Source organism: Amblyraja radiata, chromosome 8 (assembly GCF_010909765.2).
Source record: "Amblyraja radiata isolate CabotCenter1 chromosome 8, sAmbRad1.1.pri, whole genome shotgun sequence".
NCBI classification, from domain to species: Eukaryota; Metazoa; Chordata; class Chondrichthyes; order Rajiformes; family Rajidae; genus Amblyraja; species Amblyraja radiata.
Window position 1 is genome coordinate 34668005 of NC_045963.1, and position 27404 is coordinate 34695408.

Sequence of the window (27404 nt, forward strand, 5' to 3'; positions counted from 1 at the left end):
CAAAGCAAGGTCTTGCCACGAATAATGTGGGGCTGCCCTGTAAACACAACCTAAAAATGGGTGGTATTGTCCTGTAAAAAAATAATCTACCTCTGGTGTGAGGCTGACACTAAGATGATAATTTAGCATTATCTTGACACTAAGATGATAATTTAGCATTATCTTGACACTAAGATGATCATTTAGCATTAATACAATGGATAATAACACCACGGGGAATTATCTGACGTTTTTTTTCTCAAAAGAGGAGAGCTCGCAAATTGCATTCTGGCTTTTTTTTCGGTGTTGCTGTGCCTCCGTTTTAAATCTCAGCGCTGCTCTGAATAGATGAGGTCACTTTATTGTCACATGGCATCTGCAGCAATGATACAATGACTATCCCGATTTGTGCTATGGGAAGCACTCGCCCTCTCCCTCTCACCATTGGATCGCCGCCGCCTTATCCGCCTCGGTGGCTGGTCGGAGGGGACGTCAATCGGCTGGCGTCCCAACCCAACCCTCCTTGCCCAGTCTAAGTTCGGCTGCTTGTACAATGCCACTGGAGTGGAGGCAGTAGTAGACCGTGGGACAGCGAGAGGGGCGGCGCGAAGAGAAGGCAAACTGCAGAACTGTGGAGTTATAAATGTTGACATGTGGAGGAAGTGCAATTGTGTCAAACTCTTGTTTTAGAATAACTGTGTACGAGCAGCGGAGATCCATCGCCTGTGTGTTTCACCGCCTGCCCTCTTGATACATTTACAGTTGGATTAAAGGGTGAGGGAAGGAGAGGGGGGTCGCTTTCAGTTATTTTCGTTTGCTCAAAGAAGAGTTGTTTATATTTGTTATTCGGGGAATGCAACTGTTTGAGAAGCGCTGGACGGGTTAAACATGTGGAAAATGGCACCTTTGACATGTCCCGGTGGAAAGATGATTCGGAAGCAATGAGCTGCCCTGACCATGGCCAATGGAACCGGTCCGAAGAGTATGTTAAAGTGCGTGGTGATCGGTGACGGAGCGGTGGGCAAAACTTGTCTCTTGATGAGCTACGCCAACGACGCTTTTCCAGAGGAATATGTGCCAACTGTGTTCGACCATTATGCGGGTACTCTATATGTTCATATCTACAATTTATATATATATAAAATGTATATATATTTAATTCTCTTTTCTCCCCGTTTTCTCTGTAAACGAATCCCAGCCGTAAAAGGCTGAACGCGAACTTTTTGGAAAGTTTCGATGAAGTTCCACTGTCTGGTTTGAGTCTTTTTCAACCAGACGTCTGCCTTTTTGATGCATGCTCCATCCGCTATTAATTAAAAACATTCGCGACACTTTTTTCTAACGTTGCGATAGCGTTTCATTGAAACTAGTAAAATGTACACTCTTTTCCTGTTTGAACAGTGACTGTCACGGTGGGAGGTAAACAGTATCTCCTTGGACTTTATGACACTGCAGGGCAGGTAAGATTATCTTTTTCACATTTTTAAACCTACTTTAATTAAGTTTCTATTTTACTTATGGATTTATGTATTTTTAGTGAGAAAGTCTGGAAGACTTTTTGAGAAGCGCTGGACGGGTTATTTTATCTGAGAGGAGATATTTTTTGAAATTGTATTTCTTTGGGCAAATTTTCTCGGGGAGGTAGTTTATTTAAGTTGTACTCCTGTCAATGATGTATATATTATTGGAAAAATGACGGCTAGTTCAAAGCTCTTGGTGTTACGAAAATATAATCCTACCCAATTTCTGAGCTTCAGCAATCTGCGGCAAGGAAGGGACAGGCTGAGAGTTATAAATCGCTGTTGGCCTCTCAAAAACCAGACCTCAGTGACAGCCTCCCCGGGAGTTTCAAGATATTGCTGGATTTGTGCCATAAATACAAATTAAGTTATTTACGGAGCATTGCGGGTGGTATTTCACAGCGTGAGGACCCTTTACTGAATCCTGGCGAAGTTGAATATGATAATAAAGTATTATCAATTGATGTTGAAGTTCATGTAATGTTGTATAATCTTGGAGACCCAGAAACAGAACAGTTGAAATTGCAGAGTCTCAGTAGTGAAGGAACTAAATTGTTCCCAGAGGGCCTTTTACAATTTTAAATGCTTCAATATTGTTCTCACTGCTCTTCATTAATCCCGCCTGCTTTTTTCACTTTATTTCTCGTTTTGTATCAAATTCAGCATTACTTTGTTGCATATCTGTCCCTGTCCTTTGCTTGATTGTGTCTCTATCATTGAATTTCATTGGTAAGACTATTTGCAGATATTTTACTGCGTGGGATCTTGTACCTCCTGCAGTTTATAATACAAAATATTTTTCTGCTACAAGTAAGGAGGAACATATATTGGACCTACAGACATCAGACTATTAAACACTGCAACCTCCAAATAAGCTCTGAACTACATATACTTGGGGGGCATTGGTTTTGACCTCTTGAATTATTTATTATTGGTTGTTTGATTTCATGTGTGTGTGTAGAATTTTGTTTATTTTTTACAGAACACTGGGATATTATTTACAGAGTATATGGATAGGACAGGTTTGGAGGGATATGGTCCAAGCGCAGGCAGGTGGGACTATAGCTGGGACATGTTGGCTGGTGTGGGCACGTTGGGCCGAATGATCTTGGTGGCATGTCATAAACTGCACAGAAGTTATAACAGCGGAATATTCTTTGTTAGATTTTTTTACAATAATAATCCTTACAAAGAAATAAACTTTTAATTTCTTATTTTTTGAACTAGTCTTTGAATGAACATGGATGATATCTGTTCATAGATTAATGTTTTTACATTAAAAGTATAACTTGCACGAAGAAAATTACATTTGGTATCTGTAGAGTTGCACATTTGGATTATTAAATCTAAAAGCTATTGTGCTGAAAGAAAACTGGCAGTATCAATAAATATTCAGTCAAATCATTTGAATACAACTCAATAATGTTATGTAATCAAGCAATAGGTTTTAATTATGTGGGTATTACCTCATCTGCAGAGCCGGCTGACATGCAAGCTTTGACTGACATTTGTATTAAGTGTTGCATGGTATCGTTTCCCAATTTAAAATGGTTCACAGAAATAGTGGGGGGTTTTTGCAATACATTTTGAATCAATCTAAAATTGATGGATATAACGGACTTGGAATTTTGCACGTAAAATATGTTTATACGGTTCAATTTAAGTCACTTTGAAATGAGAAAAGTAGACTGCAGCACTACACCCAGCAACAACGCTGGGGGGGAGGGGAAAAGGGGGAGATGGGGAGCTTGAAATATGACAATATCTAACCTTTTGCCAGTCAAATAAGCATGGAATCAAATGTCCCATAGTGACATTACGCCGATTTAAAAAAAAAAGACTACTAAATAAATCAGCTTTACTTGGATGTTTGCTGATAGATATTCTTAATAGAGGACATGTCTGAATTTTTCTGATTGCAACAATGTACTTGGGTGCAAACAATACTGTCTATTTCACATCACTGTAAGCACTTTGTAATGTTTGAAGTGTTTACTTGAGTGGCCAATATTACCTGGTTTTGGTGTTATTTATTAAATTGCTGTAGTGACAAATCTGTGTGCATGTTTATACTGTATTTATTATTTGTCGTCTTTACTAGAGTGAGCCTTGTCAAATGGTGATGCAGTTGATTGGTTTACATTCTGAAGCTTAAACTGTTTAGGAAGAAGATGTTTAAAAAACCAAATGTATTTCAAGAGGCAGAAAAAAATCATCAGAACCTGACTATTCAACTTGTAATTGTCATATTCAAGATAAAATGTGACTGTCAAAGTTTATTACTAAAACTGAGATTTTAATAATCATGTACACTTTTATCTGTGAGATAGCGAGGTTTAAAATTAATTAATTGACTTTTGAAACTTTGTTACTGAACAGTTACAATGGTGCATACTTTTTATCAATATTTTTGCTTTAAATTAAAAATGTGTATTATTGAAGGGTATTTCCTAACAGCATAATTAGTGAAATCATTAATCTTATGGTGTGGTCATTTTTGTTTTAGGTAGGGCCTGTTTTGATAAAACTGAATCCTTAATCAGTAAAGGTTTTTGTAAACGCAACTATTTTACTGATTAACTCTACTTTAAAATTCCATCATGTTTTACATTGATTCATCTTATTCATGGTTCGTTACTTTCCATGAAGAGGCAGAAACCTTTCTTCCCCATCGCCAACCCCCATCGCTCTTTAAAATAGTTCCAGGTTGTAGCAGAGAAAATTGCAAGTATGGCAGCACACATTTGTTTCAAGGGAATATATCCAGCTGAAACTGGATTCTGATTCATCAACATCTGCAGAAAGCATGATCTCATTCGGTGTAGGTTTGGTTAATAAAACTATAGATGGGAGTCACGGTGCTTACGTTAATTCTAAAGTAATGTTGTCCATATCCTGGAAGTTCAATCCACACATTAAAAAAAATCCTGGAAACTTTTCAAAGAAACTAAATTTACCATCTTACTGAGAGTAGAATATTTTATACATCTGCTGCCGTGAAAAGTTTAGAAATATGTACTATATTTGGATTTGATGATAAACATTCAAACATTTTCTACTTTTTAAACATTGCTTTACAAGTTATTCTTTCCCTAGCCACCACTGAATTGACATTTTGATATTTGTAGGACACATGCTCTCCATCTATTTTTGTCATGCAGATGGTTTTGATTGACTCTCCCTGCCATCATTAAGATTACAAGCATGAAAGCAACAGATGGTCTATTGCTTTACAATTGGTAACCTAACAATTTTAGGTTTATTTATGTTTTGGTAGGGTTTATTTTGAAGGTAAAAAGATGACATTAATAATTTCTATATTGAACCATGTTTATACATTTAATGTTTATGTATCATATTTCAGAGCAATCGTATGCCTATTAATATAAGGTTTTATTTTTCACCACTTTCCCATGTTAAGCCCCTGAGAAGGGTTTTAAATATCTGTTTTTGAATGATACAGCATACGCTTAGCAAGCTTTTAATCTGGAATCTACCATGTAAATTAATTAGATGTCTTTTTTAAGTTTCACGTTAAACTGTAGTAATTCTGATCACTTTAGTTTAAAATGTTTTGAATTATCTGAATCTAAATCATAGACTTAAATCCTTTTGTACTTTTCAGTTGCAATGACTTTAATCCCGTCTCAAAACCGTTAGAAAGTTATGTTGAGATTCACTTTGACCAGCAGCTTTGTCTGATACCATAGCATTAATTAATTGGAGCTCCTTAAGGAACATGGTTTGTATTTACTCCCATATTTTCTCTCAACCCCCACTCGCCACCCCCCCACCACCACCAAGTCTGGTCACAAGGAAAGATGTTGCGTCACATTCTTGACTGCCCCTTCAACATAAATACTTCCTCCACACAATCCTTTCTGCAGTGCAAATAATTGATGATTAGCATGGGACATGCCTGATTACTTGTTGTGGGACATGATTGTTGTTTTACTTATGTTGGGTTTGAGTGAAAATGAGCATTATCACAATTTGGAAGTTTTACGTGTTGCTGAAATTTAGGGCGGAATCTGTCCCTTTTATCAACATTTCTTTAAAAAAATCATTCACTTGTTTCTTATTCATAGCTAAGCAGTTGACATCTTTTAAGCTACATTTCTCAAGTATATTTTTTAAAAATGTGATTTTTATTAGAATTATTTTGGGCAGCACTCCAAGAACAAATGTTCTTAAAGAGATACTTAAAAGCTAGAAATAGAAATACTATGGGGCCCTGACACCATGCCTGAACCCATTGGAAAATTAATTGCATAATGTTTGATCACTGGTACAGAAGCTATTGGAAATGGATCTTAGTGATGGGATTTACTTGGATATGGAAGACTTGGGCGGCACAGTGACACAGTGGTAGAGTTGCTGCCTTACAGTGCCATGGTCCAGATTTGATCCTGACTATGGGTGCTGTTTGTACAGAGTTTGTACGTCCTCCCTGTGACTGAATGGGTTTTCTCCGGGTGTTCCGGTATCCTCCCATGTTGCAAGGTAGTACAGTTTTGTAGGTTAATTGGATTCTGTAAAAGTTAATTGTCCCCAGTGTGTGGGGCCTAGTGCTAGTGTGTGGGGTGATCGATGGTCAGCACAGACTCGGTGGGCCAAAGGGCCTGTTTCCACGCTGTATCTCTAAAGTCTAAAATGGGCTAATTAGGGACATTCAGCATTGTTTTGTCCCCAGCAGGTCACAGACTTAATTTAATATTTTGAGAAGGTGACAGAGGTGATTGATAAGGGTAGGGCAGTGAATATTGTCTAAATGTATTTTTGTAAGGCCTTTGACAGTGGACTAATTCTATAGATTAAGATGCATGGGATCCATGATTTTGGAAATTTGGATGCAGAACTAGTTTATGAATAGAAGATAAGGTCATCTGGTGGGAGGTCTGTGACAATGATGTTCTGTTGGGATCTGTGATGGCACCTCCAGTTTGTGATGCATATAAATGACCTTGGAATGTAGATGGCTTGGGTAGTAAGTTTGCTGACAGCACAAAAATTGGTGTTGTAGACAGTGAGAAAAGCTGTTATAGGATACAGTGGGATAGAAATCAGTTACAGATATGGGCGGAGAAATAGCAGATGGAGTTTAATCCAAGCAAGTGTTAGCTGTTGCACTTTGGGAGGTCAAGTGCATTGGGGAAAATATAGTTAACATCAAGACTTTTAACAGTAGATGGTAAAGATGGAAAATAGTATACTTGCCAACAGAACATAGAAGCCAATTATACTAATCCATTCTGACTACACATGATCCATATCCCTCCAATCATTGTATGTTTATGTGCCTATCTTAAAGCCTCTTAAACACCACTATCATATCTGTTTCTGCAGGTACCCCTAACAGCACGTTCCAGGTACCTACCACTCTTGTTCTCCAAAAAAAAACTTGGCCCATACATCTAATTAAAATTTAGCCCACTCAATTTAAAGGTACGGGCTCTAGTATTTGACATTTCTACCCAGGGGACAAAGGTTCTGACTGTCCATCTATACCTCTCATGATTTAATAAATGTCTGAGATTTCTCCTCAGTGTCTGACGTTCCAGACAAAACAATTCAAGCTTGTCAAATCTCACTTTTTTAGCTAATACCCTCTAATCTAGGCTGTACCCTGCTAAGATTCCTTCTGCGGGACAGGCCGCATCCCTGAAGAGAAGGAATGGGTGATGTTTCGGGTTGAAACCCTACTTGAGACTGAGAAGGCTCTCGACCCGAAACGTCACTCATTCCTTCTCTACAGAGATGCTGCCTGTCCTGCTGAGTTACTCTAGCTTTTTGAGTCTATCTTCAGTTTAAATCAGCTTCTGCAGTTCCTTCCTACACAAGATTCCTTCTGCCCCTGCTCCAAGCCTCCACATCTTCCTTGTAATGGAGCAACCAGAATTGCACACAATACTTCAAATGTGGCTTAGTCAGAGTTTTATAAAATTGCAATATAATGACGTAATCAAATGCTTCAACTGTTGAAGGCAAGCATACCACTCTACCTATGTTGCTACATTTGGGGAGCTATGGTCTTGAACCCCTAAGATCCCTCTGTATTTAAAAAAAAAAAAATGTTGTTAAGGGGCGTGCTATTCATTGTGTATTTTCCTCTTGCATTTGACCTTCCAAAGTGCAACACCCTTGCCCAGATTAAACTCCATCTGCCATTTGTGAGCCCATATCAGGATTACCGGCACGCAAAGTCGACTCTGGGAAAGGCCAGAGTGCCAGAGCCCTGGCTGCCGGTGGCGTTTCTACACGCTGATTAGTCTCTTAAGTTGGGTATGGAAACTAGTCAGCCGGGCCGGAGTTCCAGAGTCTCATCCACAAGTGGCAAATTCGACCCACCGACCGGCTATGCAAGTCTCGATGAGGTCATGATCAGCTGCCTCATGTGGTCTAGGCACTGGATTTCTGGAGGGGGAGGGGGTTTCAAGTGCACTCCTGTAATTTTGTGTAGATTAGAGGCGATGCCGGACCACCAGCTGCTGCAAAATTGGTGGTGGACCTGTACCATGAAAAAACTTACCAAGCCATATTACTCAAAGCTTGTTTAGTCATTATTTCTGGTCACTGGCTGCATGATAGCTTGTATCTGAGAATTAGCTTTTTAGATTGTAAATGAAGCTGCCTTCAATAAATTTTATATTAATTTATTTCTGTGACACTCGTAGATATTCATCTCTATCTTTACACTTCATAATATAAACCTATTCAACATGAAGAGATACAAATAGAATAAATATGGGGTGGTGGTGGAGCCAGATACAGCAGTGGCTTTTAAGAGGCTTTTAGATAGACACACGGATATAAATCCTGTGCAGGCAGCGAAGATTAATTTGGCCCCATGTATAGAATGGACGTTGTGGGCCAAAGGGACTATTCCTATGCTGTTCTGTTCTATGCATGCCTCTAACATTCTTTATTTTCAATAAAGAAATATCTCACTTTATTTATTTTAAATAGATTGTTTAATTTTCATTAAAATAGTTTTCATTTCCAGAGAATAGCGAGAATTGTGCAGATAAATGGCATTAAGTAGTGTCTAACATGGTAATCTATCTCCTGTGTCAGAGATGCGGATGAAGATTGTCTTCTGTTACAGTTTTTATTTTGGCCTTTACATAACATTTACAATTACTTTTCTTTCACAGGAAGATTACGACCGTCTGAGACCTCTGTCTTATCCTATGACTGATGTCTTCTTAATCTGCTTTTCGGTTGTGAATCCAGCATCGTTTCAGAATGTAAGGGAAGAGTGGGTCCCCGAACTTAAAGAATATGCACCAAATGTTCCATTCCTGTTAGTTGGAACGCAGGTACACCAATTTTGCAGCATGAAATAACTTGCCCTGCAAAGATTTATTCAATGTGTCTTCAATTTAAAAATAGCAAGTGAAAGAAAGCTTTGTTATACGTAGGTCAGTAGTTATTTCCTGTCTTAACAAAGTGGACTGTGGGTTCCCTTCCCCTGAGTTTGGCCGTCAGGTCTTGAAATGTCTTTACTTAGCAGCTTTGACCTTCTAACCAGATGGTTTTCGTTTGATGGCTGAGTTGATTTCATCATTTAGCACAAAAGGAATGAGTGTTAGATGTACCGAACTGAACATTTACTTTTGTGTGTGTGTGTGTGTGTGTTTCCTTTTTTTGAGCTGCTGTTCGTCAAGTATGGATCAATGAAACACAAATCCACAACAGTGGCAGATCAAATGGATTTGGGGGAAGGAATGGTGGATTGGAAATAGTTTATGCTCAGTTTGCACCTCTACAGAAGTAGGTGTTTAATGCTGAACATCAAATTATAAAATAGAAACTTGGTCATCACACAATTTTTCTGATAGGAAAAAGAACTGGTGCCAAATTGAGTATCCAAAGTACTGTTAATTAATTTAATAAATGCTCCGCATTATCCGATTCCTATGATTTAAGGATACAATGCTGGTTAATATAGCAAGTCTGCAAATTAATGATGTACAATAAATCTTCAGTGCCATGACCTTGGCAGTGGTTTGGTTTTGCTGGATTTAATTCTCCTGGTTTATGTTCTTTGGGTAACTGGCAGGTTTCATTTTATGTTAAGATTTTCATTAATGGATGGATTTAGGATCAGAGAATGCAAAAAAATTGTATTAAATGAAGATATGAGGAAAAACTATTTTTCTCTCTGAGGAGTTATGATCTTGATCTCACTGGCTGTAAAGATGATGGAAACAGAATCAATCAGGGACTTCAAAAGGTGATTGGATGGGTATTAAAAAGGGAATTTTTTACAGAATAGTGGAGAAAGTAGACTGATTGGGACTGATATGATAGCTCCACAAGAGTTGGCTTGACCTTGCTAGGGTGAACAACTTCCTGTGCATAACAAAATGAGAAACAAAGCAAGTTCATAACCAAAGTATTTCAACCACTACTTTTCAGCCGGCTGTGCTGGTGACAGGAAAAATAAAATGAAAGATATAAAATATTAAAACATAATTAAGATTAATAAAGATGTATAAAATATAATTATGATTAATTAAGATTAATAAAATATAAAGATTAAAATATAAAGTAAAATAAAATGAAAGATAAAATAAAATATAAGATCATGAGAGGAATAGATTCGTATATGGTAGAGTCTCTTGCCCAGAGTAATTGAATCAAAGATCAGAGGATATAGATTTAATGTGAAGGGGAAAAGATTAAGAATTTGAGGGGTAACTTTTTCACACAAAGGGTGGTGGATGTAGGAATAAGCTGCCAGAGGAGGCAGTTGAGGCTGGGACAATCCCAACGTTTAAGAAACATAGACGGGTACATGGATAGGACAGGTTTGGAGGGATATGGACCAAATGCTGGTAGGTGGGACTATTGTAGCTGGGACATGTTGCCCAGTCTGGGCAAGTTGGGCTGAAGGGCCTGTTTCCACACTGTATCACTCTATGAAAGGATCTCTTGAACTTTTGGGATAATGACAGTTTAATACGGAAATGTTCCATTAGAACAAAACTACATTTTATTAGTATGCTATGGGGAGAAGGCAGGAGAATGGGGTTAGGAGGGAGAGATCGATCAGCCATGATTGAATGGCGAAGTAGACTTGATGGGCTGAATGGCCTAATTCTGCTCCTATCATTTATGACCTTACATGGCAAGATGTGCAATATAGTATACATCAATGCATTACTAATACCCAATCAGTCCATTGTTTTATTAATGTTGTATTTGAGATGCTCTGGATTAATGATTGTACATTTAAGTGTTTCATTACATATTGTACCATTAAAGAGTAGACATTTTAAAAGTTAGAAGGCAGATAGTTTTGTTGCCTAATGCCTGTAGACCTTGTTTTGTTATGGGGGTCGAGGTTGTGGGTATGGATGTTGCTGTTGAAGCAGCCTAGGCAAATAACAGCAGTGCAACTTATAGATGCAAGCACATACCACCAATATTTTTTCTTCTGGCACCCTAAGTCCCAGAGCATTTCTGAATGATCCATTTTGCTGAACCAACAGAGAGCATGGCCTCCAAGAGGGGTTCAATGGTACTAGAACTGTCCACCTATCTGGCAAAGGGACTGAGGTACTGGCCTACAAAGCCGGCTGCAGAAATCGGCTATGGGAACAGATCTTCTGGCTTTGGCTGGGCCGGAGTTCCAGAGCCCTGGCAGCAGGGGGTAACTTCGACCCGCCGTTCAGCCGTGGAAGTCCCGATGAGGTCAAGATCGGCCGCCACACCCGCCCTGGGCTCCAAATTTTCAGGGGTAGTTCGGGGGGGGGGGGGGAGGCTTCACGTGCATTTTTTTGATTTTGTCCGGATTAAAGGAGGTGCCTGACTATCTGTTGCGGAAAATCAGTGGTGGACCTGTAATACGAACTGCAGCCACTTCATGCAATGACGGATGGCACATAAACAAATTGTGCTTTGTTTTGCTTGGAATTCAGCTTGTGTGATGGTGAAGCTGAACTTTTCCAGGCAAGTGGAGTTTTCTATCACACTCCTAATTTGCCTTGTACATGGTGGAAAGGGCTTTTGGGAGCCAGAAGACGAGTCACTAGCTGATGTGTACCCAGTTCTCCTGGCTGCAGTATTTAGGTGGCAGGTCCAGTTGAATTTCTGGTCAATAACATTTTGAAGATGGTTGATGCAGGACCTGATGATGATCATCCCATTGAGTGTCATGGTGATTAGACACTGTTAGAGATGATCATTGTAAAGTAATTTTGTGATTTGAATCTTACTTGCCACTATGCTGCCAGTAGTGGATTATATTATTTGTTGAGGAGGGGTGAATGGGATTGAAAACTCTGCCATTGTTAGTCAACATTCCTATTCCTAACCGTGTGATTAAAGAAAAGTCAATGATAATGCAGCTGAAGATATTTGAGCCCAATACACCATCCTGAAGAGTCCCTGTAGAGATCTCCAGGGAATGGTATGATTTGCCTTCAACAACCACCTTCAAAATATTATTGATCAGAAATAGGAATGTTGACTAATGATGGCAGACTATGACTGATGCCTCTCAACTTCAACTTAATTAGGGCTCTTTGATACCATGCTCGATTGCTTGCGTTCCTCTTGCTTAATAACTCATTCACCTCTTTGGTCCACGTTTGGACTAGGATTGTGATGGGATCTGGAGCATACTAGTCCTGGCAAACATTGAAGACAGCATTGCTGAGCTGATTATTGGTATGTGCCACTTCATAGTACTATTAGTGATCTCTTATGTTACATTCTTCATGACTGAGTGGTAATTAACTAGATTGGTTTTGGCTTGATTTTAGAGAGGAGGATATACCTGGGCAATACACCATATTGTGTAGATGCTGATGTTGCTACTGAACCAGACTTGGCTGGTTCCAGAGGGTAGATCTACAGTACTATTACTGCAAAAACAACGAACAGTAGATTAAAAACAAGGACACAAAGTGTTGGAATGATTCAGCGGGTCAGCCATCAATTTTGGAGAACATGGATGGGTAACGTTTTGGGTCGTGTCCCTTCTTCAGACTGATTGCGGGGGGGGGGAAGAAAGTTGGAAAAGAGGAGGGGCAGGACAAAGTATGGCAGGTAGTAGGTGGATACAGGTGAGGTGAAGGTTCTGATAGACAGATGGTTGGACAAAGGCCAGTAATGAAAAGATAGAAGGCGTAAGACAAAAGGATTGAATGGTTGTGAATTGTGATGCTAGAGGAAGGAATTTAGGAGGAAGGGAGCATAGTTGCAAGATCAGGTGGGGCACAGACGTACAGGTTTGTAGGTTAATTGGCTGGTGTAAATTAGTGATTAGGATAGAACTAGTGTACTGGTTGGTGTGGACTCGGTGGGCTGAAGGCCTGTTTCCACACTGTCTTTAAAGTAAACATGGTTGGTGCGTCAGAGCTTGTGAGACGGTTTAATTGTGGTCAGCAGTTACCCACGAAGCAGTGACAGCATTTTCACGCGCTGTATTTTGAAGGAATAAATTTATGGTTTTAGTTATTAATAACAACATTTTGAACACTGTAAATTAAAATTGAAATTAAAAATTGATGTGGCTCATGGTGACTATTCTAGTCTCTTGCTTGCTGCCTTGTGTGGCATTGACACAGTGGACAAAGAGAACTGAAAAGTGACTAAGGAGTGAGCTGTTATGAAAACTTTAAAGCTGGGGATTTTGGATTTGCATCTTCAACTATGAACCATAAATAAAATTGTGCATGCAGCAAGATTTACTCTGGTACTCAAGCTCTTGATTTATTTTTTTAAAAGACCAACATAAAATTCACCATCCTCATTGCTTGCTTCACCAGCATGCTGGCTTCCATGACTTGTGCACAAAGATATTTGTGTTCCTTTTGCTATCCCAGTCTCTCGTCATGCTTTTCTTTTTGTATACCTGAAGTAGATGACCTGGCAATTCCCTCCTCTATGTCCCACCAGCCATGTTTTCACCTTTGATGCTAGCTTGCCCCATATCTCCTTGAAGCCCTTTATACGCTCTTCCCAACTGACAGAGCTTCCTAGTTTTCTTTAATCATTCTCAGTGAAGATTAATTTTGGATTGCATATCGATAATTGCATTATCGTAATTTTATTGAAAGGAATGGATTCATTAATCAGCTGCAAAGCAACATTTATTGAGTTTAAGTAACATTAAGACGGGTACATCGATAGAACAGCTTTGGAGGGATATGTGCCAAATGCAGGCTGATGGGAAGAGTATAGATGTTGGCCGGCGTGGGCAAGTTGGGCCAAAGGGCCTGTTTCCACGCTGTAAGACTCCATGATTCTATTGCTTATGCCTGACGTTGGTTATGGTGGTGTAAACCACTGCAACACTTGCCAGCACTCTGAAGCAAGAATATGCTAATTGTGTTGGCAAAGAGTTTCAGAATTATGAGTCGCTGACAATAGGGAACAAGGATGTAAAGTACGAGTTGCAGTAAAAAAAAACAAGATTAGAAAGGAAGCTATCAGTGATGTAAATGCCAACTCGAATTTGAATAGCATCTTTAACATAGTTAAATGTCCCAGGGCAATTTTTTTGCAGAAATTGGCATCAAGCTATGTCTGACTAAAAGGTACATTTAATTTAAAGGTGCATTTATTTGAAAGGAACATTTTAAGAAAGATTTAATAGAATGTATAGAAAAATTTTACAACACAGGCCAAATGCCTGCAAATGGGACCAGCAGAGATAGACATCATGGTCGGTATGGATGTGTTGGGCTAAAGGTCCTGTTCCCGTGCTGTATGTCTCCAAGGATGTCGGAGAAGTAATAGTCGGTGAGCGCGAACCTCAGAACTCGGGAATTCTATGAACTGGGCTTTGTTTAAATAAAAAGGGGAATACATTAAAGGTCAAAATGTGGGAGAGTGAACCTACAGAGAGTGTAAATTGGGAGGCCAGCCCGGGGAGGATCATAATAGTTGGCTGTAAAGGCAACAACAAAGTTGTTGAAGATGTTGGCAGCAGAGGTGCTGAGACAAAGTTAAGGAAGTGCAAATGTTTGGTCTTGGTGAGAATATGGGGATGGAGGCCATGTTGAAGGATACATTTGAGATTCCATCATGGAGCTATTATAACATGAAATAAATATTCAATGATTATTAATAGAGAATGAGAGTGTTGAGGGAGAAGTTGTTGTTTTTGTCTGGTTTAGCTTAGTTTATTGCCATGTGTACCGAGGTATAGTGAAAAGCTTTTGTTGCGTGCTAACCAGCCAGAGGAAAGACAATACATGATTACAATCGAGCCATTCTCAGTGTACAGATACATGATGAGGGAATAAGTCTATGTAGACTTTCAAAAGGCTTTCAACAAAATTATACCATAAACCCTTATTGTTTGGCACCCAGCTTACTTCAGAATGCTGCTCTATCAGAGGTACATCTTTCAGAACTTTTAAATTAAGTCCCATTTAATTTCTTGGTAGGATATGAAAGATCACATATCACTGTTTCTGGGCAGAAGAGCAAGTGCACTCCCCACACTGTACCTGCACAATATTCTTTTTTCATGTGCATCATGGAAGTAGTTTGACTGGTTATCGTCACATTGGCTCTTTGCAAGAGGTTTTCTCTGCACAGAATGACTGCTGTATATCCAGTGGTGAATGCATTGTCGGGATATCCAGAGACCATGGAAGGAATTAATAGGCGTCTTGTGTTTGAGTCTCTAGAGTCCAGTCATCTTGAATCTCTTTGACCATAGACAAAAACTTTTCCCTGTCATAACCTTTTGGCAGCTGCTGTTCAACAAACAATCCATGTTAGGAGAAATCTGTGCATCAGCAATTTCCACCATTCGCTTTAGTAGAAGTAAGTTTTCTTTGATCCCAAGTAGAAATCTTCTTATGATTTTATGCCTGGTGGTGATCTCACTAATTTGCTGCTCTTGTGAGACGCTAGCTTTTGGAGATATCAATGTAGTCCTGGCAGTTGCTTCAATTTATCATGTAGCCACAGTAAATGGTGGATAGATGACATTGTATTTTTGAGGGAGGAGAAAGTGGGTCCACCATTTATCTTCATACAGGTGAGAAAATAATTTGCATTGCAACCTGTTCCAGCAGCTCATCCAAATAATTTAAAAGAATCCAGTCCAATTTCTGGATGGCCCTACACTTTCTGTGTGGGCTGGGCTGCAGCCTGTATTTGGAGTATTTGCACCCTGTTTTGCATTTGGTTTTTGATTTGATTATTTTTGCATTCAGTAAGAGCATACTGAAAGGCTATGTAAATACCAGTTCCTATATTTGCCATTGGGAGAATGCAAATAGTATTGAGGTGAAAAGGTATTTTGTTTGTGAGTTGGTCTGGTGTAATAAAGGATCATATAGCATCCTTTAAATCATGAAAACACTTTTCCAATTGCCTGCACTGATGGAACAAATCGTCTGTTATGATGTAAATAGAATAGGAGTTGGTTAATACATGCAGCACACAGTGGCACAGCTAGAACTGCAGCTTTGAGCTGCCTGAGATCCAGGTTCACTGCTGACCTTGGGTGCTATGTGGAGTTTGCATATTCTCGCTGTGACTGATTTCCCTACGCATTCCAAATGTAGGTTCATTGGCCGCTGTAAATTATCCATTGTGTGTGAGGTTGGGGGTTAAAGAGAATGTGGGGAGGAAAGATAGGATTAATGTTGAATTCATGTAAAATGGGTGGTTGATGGTCAAGACAGGCTCAATGGGCAGAAGGTCCTATTTCAATGCTGTGTATCTCACTGACTGTAGCTGAGCACTGTTTATTTTAGTAGATCTCAAATTAGAGAAGAGGTCATTATAAAGATAGAATTGAAATATAATCTTTGCTAAGCTTTTAAACGACAGTTGAAGTTATTTATTTGCTTAGAAAGTAATTCCAACTGCAGTATTTTTTCAAAGGTTCTATTAATGTTTACCCTGATTAGGGGTGGGGGGGGAAAAAAAGTTTGATTGTGTACTTGCTTGCAGTTCCCCAACTGAAGTTAGATGACTAACAGTTTGCCAGCATCTGCATGGATGTAAGGAGCTTTGTGTTGTATCAGGTTCCCAGGATACCAGATTTAGTCACAAGTTAACAGACGCGTGATTATTTATCATGGTGAGAATTTTGTTTTCAGTTCTAAGTAGTGAAAGTGAGAAATATTTCAATCAAAATATTGTCTCTAATTTGCAGAAATCGAAAGTATAAACATTAACACATTAGCAGATCAAGACATCTGGGAGTTTCATTAACAAGTTGTTTTTTTTGTGGCAGTTCCCGCGTGAAATTGCAAATGATAATTAAAATCCTGTTACAAATGATGGAAAGGCCCAAGGTCGGGAGAATGGGCGGGCACGGGTGGCAGTCCCAGTATCCTTGCCTTGTCCAGTTTCATAATTTCGTCCATACAGCTCATTTATTCTTTGCTTTAGGAATAAGATAAAATTCCTATTTTACCCCAGAATCACAGATTAAATTCAGACAAGACGTAGAAGTTGGTAGTATTTGCATTCTGATTAAAGTACTCGTGTCAGCAATTAAATAATATTAAATGCAACCTCGTGCCCATATTTTTAGCTTTCACAAAGCCTTACCATAAACCTTTTAGTTCATCTAAACTTTACTGCATATTAAAATAGCAGAATTTCTAAATTCTAAAATTGCTAAATTAGGTAAGAGATGGTGTAAAGAAAAGTACATGAATTAATTGATAAACTTCCTAAAGTAGATATTTAAAATAATTTGAAGTACAGTTCTTTGAAAACTTTTTATAAAGTGAACTACCTTTTGAATAAACAGCTTCAGTCAGAGATTTTGACCCAGGAACATTTGACAATCAAAGGCAAGGCATTTAGGTTGTACACACTCAGGAATCCACACTTCAAACAGTGTTCAACCCAATGAGCGGCCTAGCATAAATTGACACAAAAAGCTTCTGTCCAAATAATGTTGAGGTGTACTTTATGGGCAAAGTAATGCTCAACTCAAAAGGGTGTATTTGCGGCAAAGAGGATGGTAAATTCAGTTGGAGACTAATGCTCCACGTTTATTTCTAAACTACTTCCTATTTTAGAGTGATTTTTGTTTTGTTTTTAGATTCCAGCATTCCCCCCCCCCCCCCCCCCCCCCCCCCCACTTGAGTGATTTGTAATGTGGTTTTAAAGGCAATAAAACACTTTACCGCTCCAGACCCATGTTTCATTGATATTTCCCGGTAGCCACATCAACTCAAGCATCGGTGTTTAAAAAATCTGAACAGTGAACTTGCACATTTTTTTTTCATTGTCAATGTCATTTTTAATATATAGTAATGTTTACATGAACTAAACAGTAAATGTATGGTAACTCTCTTTGTGAAAACTAAAACATGGGCATTAGCTTGCATTCAATGCTATTTTCTTACATAAATGAATACTTTAATCAGAATGTAAATACCACCAACTTCAACGTCTTGTCTGAATTTAACCTGTAAGAAATGGCAGGACATGGGTATTGTACCTCATTGGAGACTTTTGGACTATCTTTAATCGGATTTTACTGGATTTTATCTTGCACAAAATGTTATTCCCTTTATCATGTATCTGAGTAGACTTGATTATAATCATGCATAGTCTTTCCGCTGACTGGACCTCAAAAGCATTTCACTGTACCTCAGTACAATAAACTAAACTATAACCAGATGATATGACAGAACATGATAGAAATTGTAGTGCAATGTCAGTGAACTTCAATCATAGAGGTTGGGAAAAAAAATTGTTCAATCTATATCACACGCGAATAAAAGTATCCATTGAATATAACAACATTTTGGTATCATCAATTGTGATATGCCCATGAGCACATCAACAACTTTCTGCTGCTAGTATTCAATTTCAAAACACATTTGAGTCCTGGTTTTAGTGACATGTATTAGTTACATGCTTCATAAGGCACAGATTACTAAGCATGTCAAGCTATTCTCATTTTGACTCACTGACCATCACCCCCAAAACACCACAGAGAAGTTAATGTTTACCCAATGTTACTTTGGAGTAATAGTGCATTATCTATTTTCACCTTTTTGCATGTTTCTTTCCAAAATAATGGAAATACTGCATTTTTGTTAAATGACTATTGCATAATTACCATGAACTTATTGCCTAATATTTTTCTGTAAGTCATGAATGTATCAGTTTTCTATATGTGGACATTCGGTACCATGTGTCTTTGTTCACATTTGTTAAGAGGCCACCCATCTATAACTACAGAAAAGAAACTGCTTCATAAATGCCCGCCTTTCATCAGATACCAGACTAAAATTTGAATATGATATTCTGGGAACTGCTCGTGTTTCAAGTTTCCAAAAGACTTATTCTGAAAAAATCAAGATTTAAAATCAAGTTTATGTTGGTCTGGAGTGTTTCATCATCGTTCCCAGTAGCTCTAACACTAACCAGCGAGCGGTGCTTCGAAAGATTAGATTCATTTGTGCCATTCTTCCAGACCAATTTGTGTTCCGGAAATGTACGTCTACAAGCGATGCCATGCCTCTTGCACTACACTCGGATCAGGATTACCTTAACAATAAGAACATCCATGCCAGGATGCTATTCATCGACAGCAACTCTATCGTCACCACCAAAATACAAAATAAATTCATCCCTCATCTTCTGACCCTTTTCTTTGGAGCTGCCATTTGCAGCTGGCTTCCGGTTTTCTTGACGGACAGACCGCTGTGGTTAGGATCGGTCATATTTCCTCTACTCTGACCCTCAACACTGGTACACCTCTGGGTAGAGCGCTCAGTCCCTTTCTCTGTTCCCTGTACATCCATGACTACATGGCTAAGTACAATTCCAACTCGGTCTTTGAGATCATGATGATACCGCTGATATATTAGATTTAGATTAGTTCAGAGAGTGTGGAAACCGACTCCTTGCCCCACGAAGTCCATGGCAACCATTAATCACCCGTACACTAGTTCTACGTTGTTCCATTTTTGCATCATGCACACTAGGGACAATTTACAGAAGCCAATTAACCTACAAACCTTCACGTCTTTGGGATACGGGAGGAAACTGGAACACCTGGAGAAAGCCTATGCTGTCACAGGAAGAACATCCCAAATCCCTACAGATAGCACCCGTAGTCGGAATTGAACCCGTGTCCGGCGCTGTGTGGAAGGAGCTCGAACGTTTCAATACTGCTGGTTAAATTTACAATACTGAGACAAAGTACTAGAAAAAGATCGAGAACCTAGAGTCGTGACGTGAGGACAGCAACCTCGCCCTTAACATCAACAAGGCAAAAACATTAGTTGTGAAATAAGGAAACGGGGAGATAAACACAACCCTATTCTCATCAGTGGTGAAGATGGCCAACAGCATCCAGTTCTGAGGCATCCATATCATCAGCAAACTAACCTAGTCCTTTCACACTCATCAAGAAAGTGCATCAGCATATTTCTCATGTATCTGAGAAAATTCAGCAAATCCACAAGGATTCTCTGAAACCTCTATAGATGCACTATAAAGAGTATCTTGACAGGATCCTTCTCAGCCTGGTATGGCAACTGCTCTGCTTTTGCCAGTCTGAACCTAGTAAATAAAACACAAAGTGCTGGAGTAACTAAATGGGTCGAGCAGCATCCCTGGAAAACATGGATAGGTGACGTCACTTATCCATGTTCTCTAAAGGTGCTGCCTGACCCACTGAGTTACTTCAGCTTTTTATGCCTTTTACTCTGCAGAATCAGGCAGAGACTGATCAGTCTGAAGAAGGGTCCCGACCCGAAACGACACTTATCCATGTTCTCCAGAGATGCTGCTTGGCTTGTTGAGTTGCTCTAACACTTTGTTTTTTATGTAAACCAGCATCTGCAGTTCCTTTAGGCCACACTGAACCTGCAGAGCGGTGAAAAGAGCCCAGTCCATTTCGGGCTTATAATTTCCTTCCATACAGTCCATCTCGGTGCATTACATAAATAGATAGATAGATATAGTTTATTGCCACACAACCAGGGTTGGTGGAAATTTGGGTTTCATCAGGAAAACTGGTTATATTGGCAATGATGCCTGCCTTTTTGGCCATTCCCCTTTCTCTCATCTTCTGGGATGAGATTGTACTTTATTGCACATTCTGCTGTTCTGCATTTGTATTTATTATTGTAATTATCATTTCTGAATGTTTACTCTGCTTCATGTGAACAAGGAATTCCATTGCACCCTAGAGTATATGACAATAAACTAATCTCTAAAATGTGTGATATACTTCGAATTATCTTTATCCGACTGAATAAATTATCCATATTTTGTGGCCTCGTATAGAACACTTAAATTGATTGTATTGTGAAGATCTTTGTAATCATCTTCAAACTGACAAGAACTATGTTTTTTGCATGATCTGTATTTTTAATTAATCTAATACTGTGTTCGAAAGCTATCCACATATTCCAGTCTTTAGAAGAAATACCAAGCAGATTTTATTTCCCAATATGTAATAATTTTTTGATCTTAGCATGTTACTCTCCAGAGAACAAGACAGTGGCCAATAATTTTCCTTTGCTTAAAAGGGAACTGGTGATAATTCAATAAATTATAGGCTGGTAGTTTGGGAAGCTATTGAAGAGGATTCTTCAGGATATGGGGAAAATGGGATAATTATGGACATAGCTTTGTCCGTAGCAGATCATGATTTACTAATCTGATTTTTTTTGAGAAGTTGATAAAGATGATCGAGGACAGGGCAATGGATGTTGTTTGTGGATTTTAGTAAGTTATTTGACAAAATTCCTCAGGATATTTTGCGATACATAGGATCCATGCTGACGTTGTAGTTTGGATTCCCAACTGGCTTACGCATTGAACATAGAGGGTGGGGGAGTATCATCCTGACATTGGGTCTGTAACCAATGGTGTTCTGTAGGGATCTGTACTGGGACTATGTTTATGATTATGTAAATGACTAACTTAGATATAGATTATTTGGTTAGCAAGTTTGCACAACGAGACACAAATACTAGTGGAGTTACAGACAGTGAGGAAGTCTGTCAAAGGATAAAGATAGTGGTACATTGCACCAAACTCTACTTCAGGGGAATTTCAGAATATCATTGTTCAACACAAACTAAGTTTGATATCTTGCAAATTCACATTTTGCATGGGCTGTTTTTCAGATTGACCTTCGTGATGACCCAAGAACTTTGACGAGACTAAATACCTTGAAGGAAAAGCCTGTGACAACAGAACAAGGGGAAAAGTTGGCAAAAGGGGTACAGTGTTTCAATTAGTAATTGATATTTGTGCATTAAAGTATATCACTTTCTCAGTTTTTAAAGATTCAGCCTTGAAAGGTCTATTTTTCCTTTATGTATTGGCATTTTACTTTTCTCCTTATTGGATGAGTTTTTGCTATAATGGTTTCACCACCGTTACAAAAATAAACACCTAATATTTTCTAATGTTCCATTTTCATCACAATGGTTTCATCACAACTCGATGGTTAAACAGCCAGACTATCTGCTACAGTCCACAGATTGCTATTGTCTGGTTTACCCTTAATGTCAATGGGGAATGGTGGTGAGAGCATGCCTCATTACTCAGTTGACCATACTGTTTATCTCCAACATTAATCTAAAACTGGTAAATTGACACAAGCATGCAAGCTAGTTAATTAGAGCAATGGTCAGCCAGGGTTCAAGTGCATGAGTAACTAAAGGAGGAAGCTGAATATTAGATACAAAAGCACAAATTCTAGGAATAGGGTGATTTCACGAAAGGTCACTGGAGCGTAGATCCGCACCCACGTGACCAAAAATTTTAACTGGGGGACAAGCGTCTTGAAATAAATTTTACTCGGATGCAAGCTAAGGAATGGTATAATTGTCAGCAGTTTATTTGACAAAATCAGGACATTTTATTATTAGCCAAAAAATGTCCTGATTTTGTCAAATAAACAGCTGACAATTATACCATTCCTTAGCTTGCATCTGAGTAAAATTTATTTCAAGACGCATTTATGATTCACGGATATTTAAATGGTAAATGGAGCTTCAGAAGCGTGTTCATTTTGCATGTTAGAACCCACCCGAGAACCATGGGCGATTTTGCAATTTTACTGAAGGATTTCTAACTTTTAATACTTTTCATCTAACAAATGAATAAAGATAACAAAGCCAATAATGCCTTACTTTTGATGAAATGCAGCGAGCAAACGCGATAATTCCCGATATTTTGGATCTTTAAATCTCCACGAAAAATGTCCGCTATCAACTTCCGCTTATTTTGCCCCTTCAGCTCCCTCTTGTATTTACCTTAGTTTCTATCTTTTTTTTTTACTGTAAATTTAGGTAGCTGTGCCTCACGGTCACCCCGACTGGCACAGTAAATTGCAGCTCAAAACCTGGCCGTTTTCGATGTTTTTAACGGGTGTGAAAGTGCGTGTTTTCCCATTCACTAACATGTACCGGAAGTGACCCCCAGTTAAAATTTTTGGTCACGTGGGTGCGGATCTACGCTCCAGTGACCTTTCGTGAAATCACCCTATATTCACATTCAGCCCTATACCTCTGGATCGATGTAAGAGTCATCTATAATTTTAATCCTTATTTTCTTTGACCAAAAATCATTTTAATTGCAATGGGAACATTTCACACTACTTGTCTTTCCTCATCTCTCTCTCTCTCTCTCCCCCACCTCCCCAAAAAAGCCCTACATATAGCCTAAGTAGACAAAAATGTTGGAGAAACTCAGCGGGTGAGGCAGCATCTATGGAGCGAAGGAAATAGGTGACGTTTTGGGTCGAGACCCGTCTTCAGATTTATTATACATATTGCTTGGGTTCAGTTTGCCTTCCTTGCAATTTGGTACTTGCGCAGGATTTGAATGGAGTGGAATAAAACCCTATTTGGTTTTTGACCATGGCTGATATAATTCAAAGTGAGAACTCGGGATAGTTTGCATAGCCTGAGGGGCAGTTACAAATGCACCCATCTGGAACAGGCATGCACGTTAGCTGCTGGTTTAAGGATCGTGGTATTTATTCCACTACTTGCCGTGCATAATCTGTCCAAACTTTATATCTAGAAAATAGACACACAAATTTACCAGATGAAATGTATGAGAAATTAGTGGCTATAGTTAAATATTGTGATGTTTGTACACGATAAGTGGATTAAAAAATGAAGGTCCAAATTTTATGTGCTTGAGGTTTGGAATATAAATGTTTTTTGTATTCTGAACAATTTTTCTGCAACTACAATATTTTACAAATCTGATTCCTTTTTTTATGACAGATTGGAGCATATTGCTATGTGGAGTGTTCAGCATTAACACAGAAAGGACTGAAGACTGTTTTTGATGAAGCCATAATAGCTATTCTAACTCCAAAGAAAAATGTTTTGAAAAAAAGACTTGGATCAAGATGTATAAACTGCTGTATGATCACATGAGGATACAGAAAAGGATGATCCAGTCCACTGTGAAGAACCCTCCAACTATTAAATAAGTGCTTGTATTACATATGTGTGCATTGCGGCTAAAGAAGAAAGTAATTTAGATTTATCATCAAACTGCACAAGTTTTGTACTGTCCAGAGAGGGAAAAAACAACAAATTAATATCATATGGAGGAATTTATTTTCCTGGAAGGTACAATGTTAAGATTCTCAGGGGTCATTTCACTTGCAAGTTACAATTTTTATTTCCCCTTGAAATCGGGAAGCGAATCATCCAAGGATTTCCACAAAAAATCTATTGTCTTGGAACACATGCGTTCAAGTAGACGTTTAACTCTGCAAACATAACCTTGGAAGGATGACAAATGCCCACATATGCAGTACAAAATGGAGCTAGTTTAACCAAATATTACAGCATTTTCGGCAACTTGAAATCATCTGCATTTGTATGTGAGGTGCTTCCTGTTCCAGTATATCCACAAAGGCGCGACGACAAGACTGCCAGTGAATCCAAGTGTTGCTCCAAGTGTACAGGAAATTGGCCACACCTGTGAAAAGTAACAAATACATAATGTTGAGGTTGCACATGAGGAAACTCTTAAGCTTTTTTTTGGCCTAACCTGGCTCTAATTAAAGTGCAAAATTAAATCGTTTTTTAGAACAGTCAGATTTGTTCCATATTGTTGCACTCATGGGAAAACGGAAAGATTTAAATGACTTTTGTAGTTTTATTTTCATCACTGCAGCCACTTATTCATGCACAGAAATTTTCTTAAAGACCACAATTTTTTTTGTTGTAGATTTTGCCTACTTCATGTTATTTAAAAAATGTTAAACACTAACTTATGCCATGCCTGTATTAATCAAGATCCTTCTTGATTTTCAAAGATATAGGGGCGATCCTCTTGGTACAGAACGTGAAACAATTCCCACGAGTTAAGCTACAGCTGAAGTTTAACCACCCTCTTCCCACTCCCTATCCTTTGAGTGTAAATAAGCTAGATGCTGAGGAATCAACTTTGTAATGTTGTTTGATACGAAAATAAATTTTATTATCTCAATCTATAGCGGGATACACTCATTTACGATGAAGTCAGAAAATGTATTCATGCCCATGATAGGACACTTGAAGGTATCTTGTTGAAATTGTCAGAAAATAAAGTATTTAAAAAAAATAAATATTAACATGTAGAGTAAAACTACTGTCAAAAACATGAGCAAGCCAAAGCCTAGTGTTCCCAATCTTTCTAGTTCTTCTGAGATTTTAAACAAAGCACAGAAGACGTGTTTTATTTCAGTTTCATGCAGGTATATATTTTTCCTGATCGATTTTACCAAATTGCTGCAAATCAGTTTTAGCCCTTTTTCAAAAAATGTTGGGATAAGGAATTTCAATATTTCAGTGCACACAATGAAATATAATTAGTACAAGCCCTGCACAGGAAATAAAGCTGCTCCCCATGTTGATCCAGATGCACAAGAGGAAAGTCAAATACATTAAAGTAATTTAAAACAAAACCTAATGCATTTTTTAATGGATTTTGGAATAAAGGCAATGTGTTAAGTTAGAAAAACTAAGCTTTGCAGCTCAAAGGATTTCAATTACTTTCATGGGAAAGTAAAAAGTTCCTCAAGTATTCACAGGACTACACTAAACCTTTAGTTCAGAACATATTTTGAAGTACTCTGAACTGAAGAAACTGTTCTTTGATGCAGATCAAAACCAGGCACCCAGTTTCTCAGACCCCCTCTCACTTCACCAGAACAAGCAACTAATGACCGTGATCCAATTTCAGGTCTGCTTCATTTGCCTTTAACTTATTGTACGTGTTTTCTTTCAAATTTTAAAAAGCATGTACTCTCAATATCCTTGAATTTATAAAACTTGACTCTTTTGAATGATTAGTTCAGATTTGGCAATTCTCATCATCTCCAGTATCTTGATTGAAGGGTACAAGATTCAGACAGATTTTGGCAGCGTAGAGGTTTTGGGGCCATTTACTTTTTTTTTGAGTATTTAAACTGGAAAATTATTTCATCAAGGTTTGTTCTTTTAAAATTGTCATCAGTTTTTGAGAAATGTCAGGATAGCGGAAAATAAGTGCTGATTATTGTAAAAGCAGATGTAAATGCATTCTTGATAAAGATGGAATTGAGTTTGCAATAAGATCAACCAATGCCTTATAGAATCAGAGCAAACTCAATGGGTACAAGGGCAATAAATTTTAATTCATAAGAAGTTCGAGATTTGGAAAAATCCTCTAATGGAATTTGTATAACGCTACATGCATCCAACTGTTCCAAAAATGTGAATGATTATTATTTTTTTTAATTTCATTTTTTGCAACCACTTAAAAAATAAAACCCCAAAATATGCCCTCATAACTCAAAAGAACACAACAGAAATATTATATACCCCACAGGAATATATGCCATGCCTAAACTGTGGATTTGTGTGGCTTTTGGTAAAGAACAAAAAGGCTGGACCCAATTTTACTTCTCAACTCTTAAATTGTTCTCAGTTTATGTCTGGAGTGAAAAGTAAGGAAGCACATTTTTTACTTTGAAACACCTTTAAATGTAGCAAATAAGATCATCCAAGGCACTGCAGAGCTACTTTTAGAAGAGAAATTGAAACACAAAACTGAAATTGAGCTATATATAAAAAGGGGAAACTAGAAGAAATGAGAAAAAAAAGCTTAATACATACAGAGGTATGTATTAAGATGTGCCATAAAGGAGAGTTAAGAAAGGACATTGACAATTGAAAGTACAGCCACTAACACTAACATCTGGGAATATTCAAGAAGCCAAAGTTGATGGAAAGCATTTTTTCCCCAGAAGGTTACAGAACTAGTAGACTATGGAGACCAAAGATCATCTTACAAAATGAAGGCCAGAAAGTCAATTAAATAAAACCTGCAGGACCCAATTTCATATGAAAAGCTACAATACTCAATTTGACTGGGGTCGACAGCTCACTTAATGTGCTCAATAAACATTCAATCTGCTTGTGCCTACTGATGAATCTTCAGCCCAATTCCTGATCTAACATTCATCCAATAAAAAAATATACAATGTCCATCTATTGAGGCATCAACTTTTTAGATTTTCTACATGGGTAAGGTGTTGCAGGGAGGAAGTAAGAGAGTGGCCAGTGAGGAAGAAAACAAAACACAAAAGCAGTTAAATTGTTCATTTTTTGTAATCTAACTAGCTTTGTATATATTGCCCAAGCATTCGAGTTATTATGGTTCAAAAACTGGTGGTGGTGTAAAATGAGGAGTATTTGATGACAGAACAATATTGATCAACTGGTACACTGGGTGGAGCAATGGCAGGTGGAGTTTAACCCCCATTATGTATGAGATGTTTAAGAAGGAACTGCAGATGCTGGAAAATCAAAGGTAGACAAAAATGCTGGAGAAACTCAGCGGGTGAGGCAGCATCTATGGAGCGAAGGAAATAGGCAACGTTTCGGGTCGAGACCCTTCTTCATATTGATGTGAGGATGGGGGGGGGGGGGAAGA

The 27404-nt window shown here is 38.4% G+C and overlaps 2 protein-coding genes and 1 long non-coding RNA gene across 4 annotated transcripts in view; 1 reads left to right on the forward strand and 2 right to left on the reverse strand.

The window, feature by feature from the left end:
- The first annotated feature begins 418 nt into the window (after positions 1-418).
- Positions 419-24939, forward strand: rhoq (ras homolog family member Q). 2 transcript variants are annotated; one of them, XM_033025537.1, is made up of 5 exons: positions 419-1081; positions 1381-1439; positions 8654-8746; positions 21596-21691; positions 23714-24939. In XM_033025537.1, the coding sequence occupies exons 1-5, from the start codon at positions 937-939 to the stop codon at positions 23867-23869; spliced, it is 549 nt and encodes a 182-aa protein (XP_032881428.1). In that variant the 5' UTR covers positions 419-936; the 3' UTR covers positions 23870-24939. The 2 variants fall into 2 exon arrangements, with proteins under 2 accessions (XP_032881428.1, XP_032881427.1); XM_033025536.1 differs by having other exon boundaries at positions 438-1081; positions 8654-8818.
- Positions 2292-19434, reverse strand: LOC116976052. The gene is made up of 3 exons (XR_004412861.1): positions 18568-19434; positions 5300-5304; positions 2292-2303 (listed from the first exon to the last, which is right to left on the reverse strand). It is a non-coding gene; the product is annotated as an uncharacterized LOC116976052 (long non-coding RNA).
- Positions 24037-27404, reverse strand: part of pigf (phosphatidylinositol glycan anchor biosynthesis class F) — a 46467-nt gene continuing 43099 nt past the window's right edge. The window contains exon 5 of the mRNA XM_033025535.1: positions 24037-24422. Coding sequence (XP_032881426.1) covers positions 24309-24422 — 114 coding nt within the window. The 3' untranslated portion in view covers positions 24037-24308. The remainder of the gene's footprint in view (positions 24423-27404) is intronic.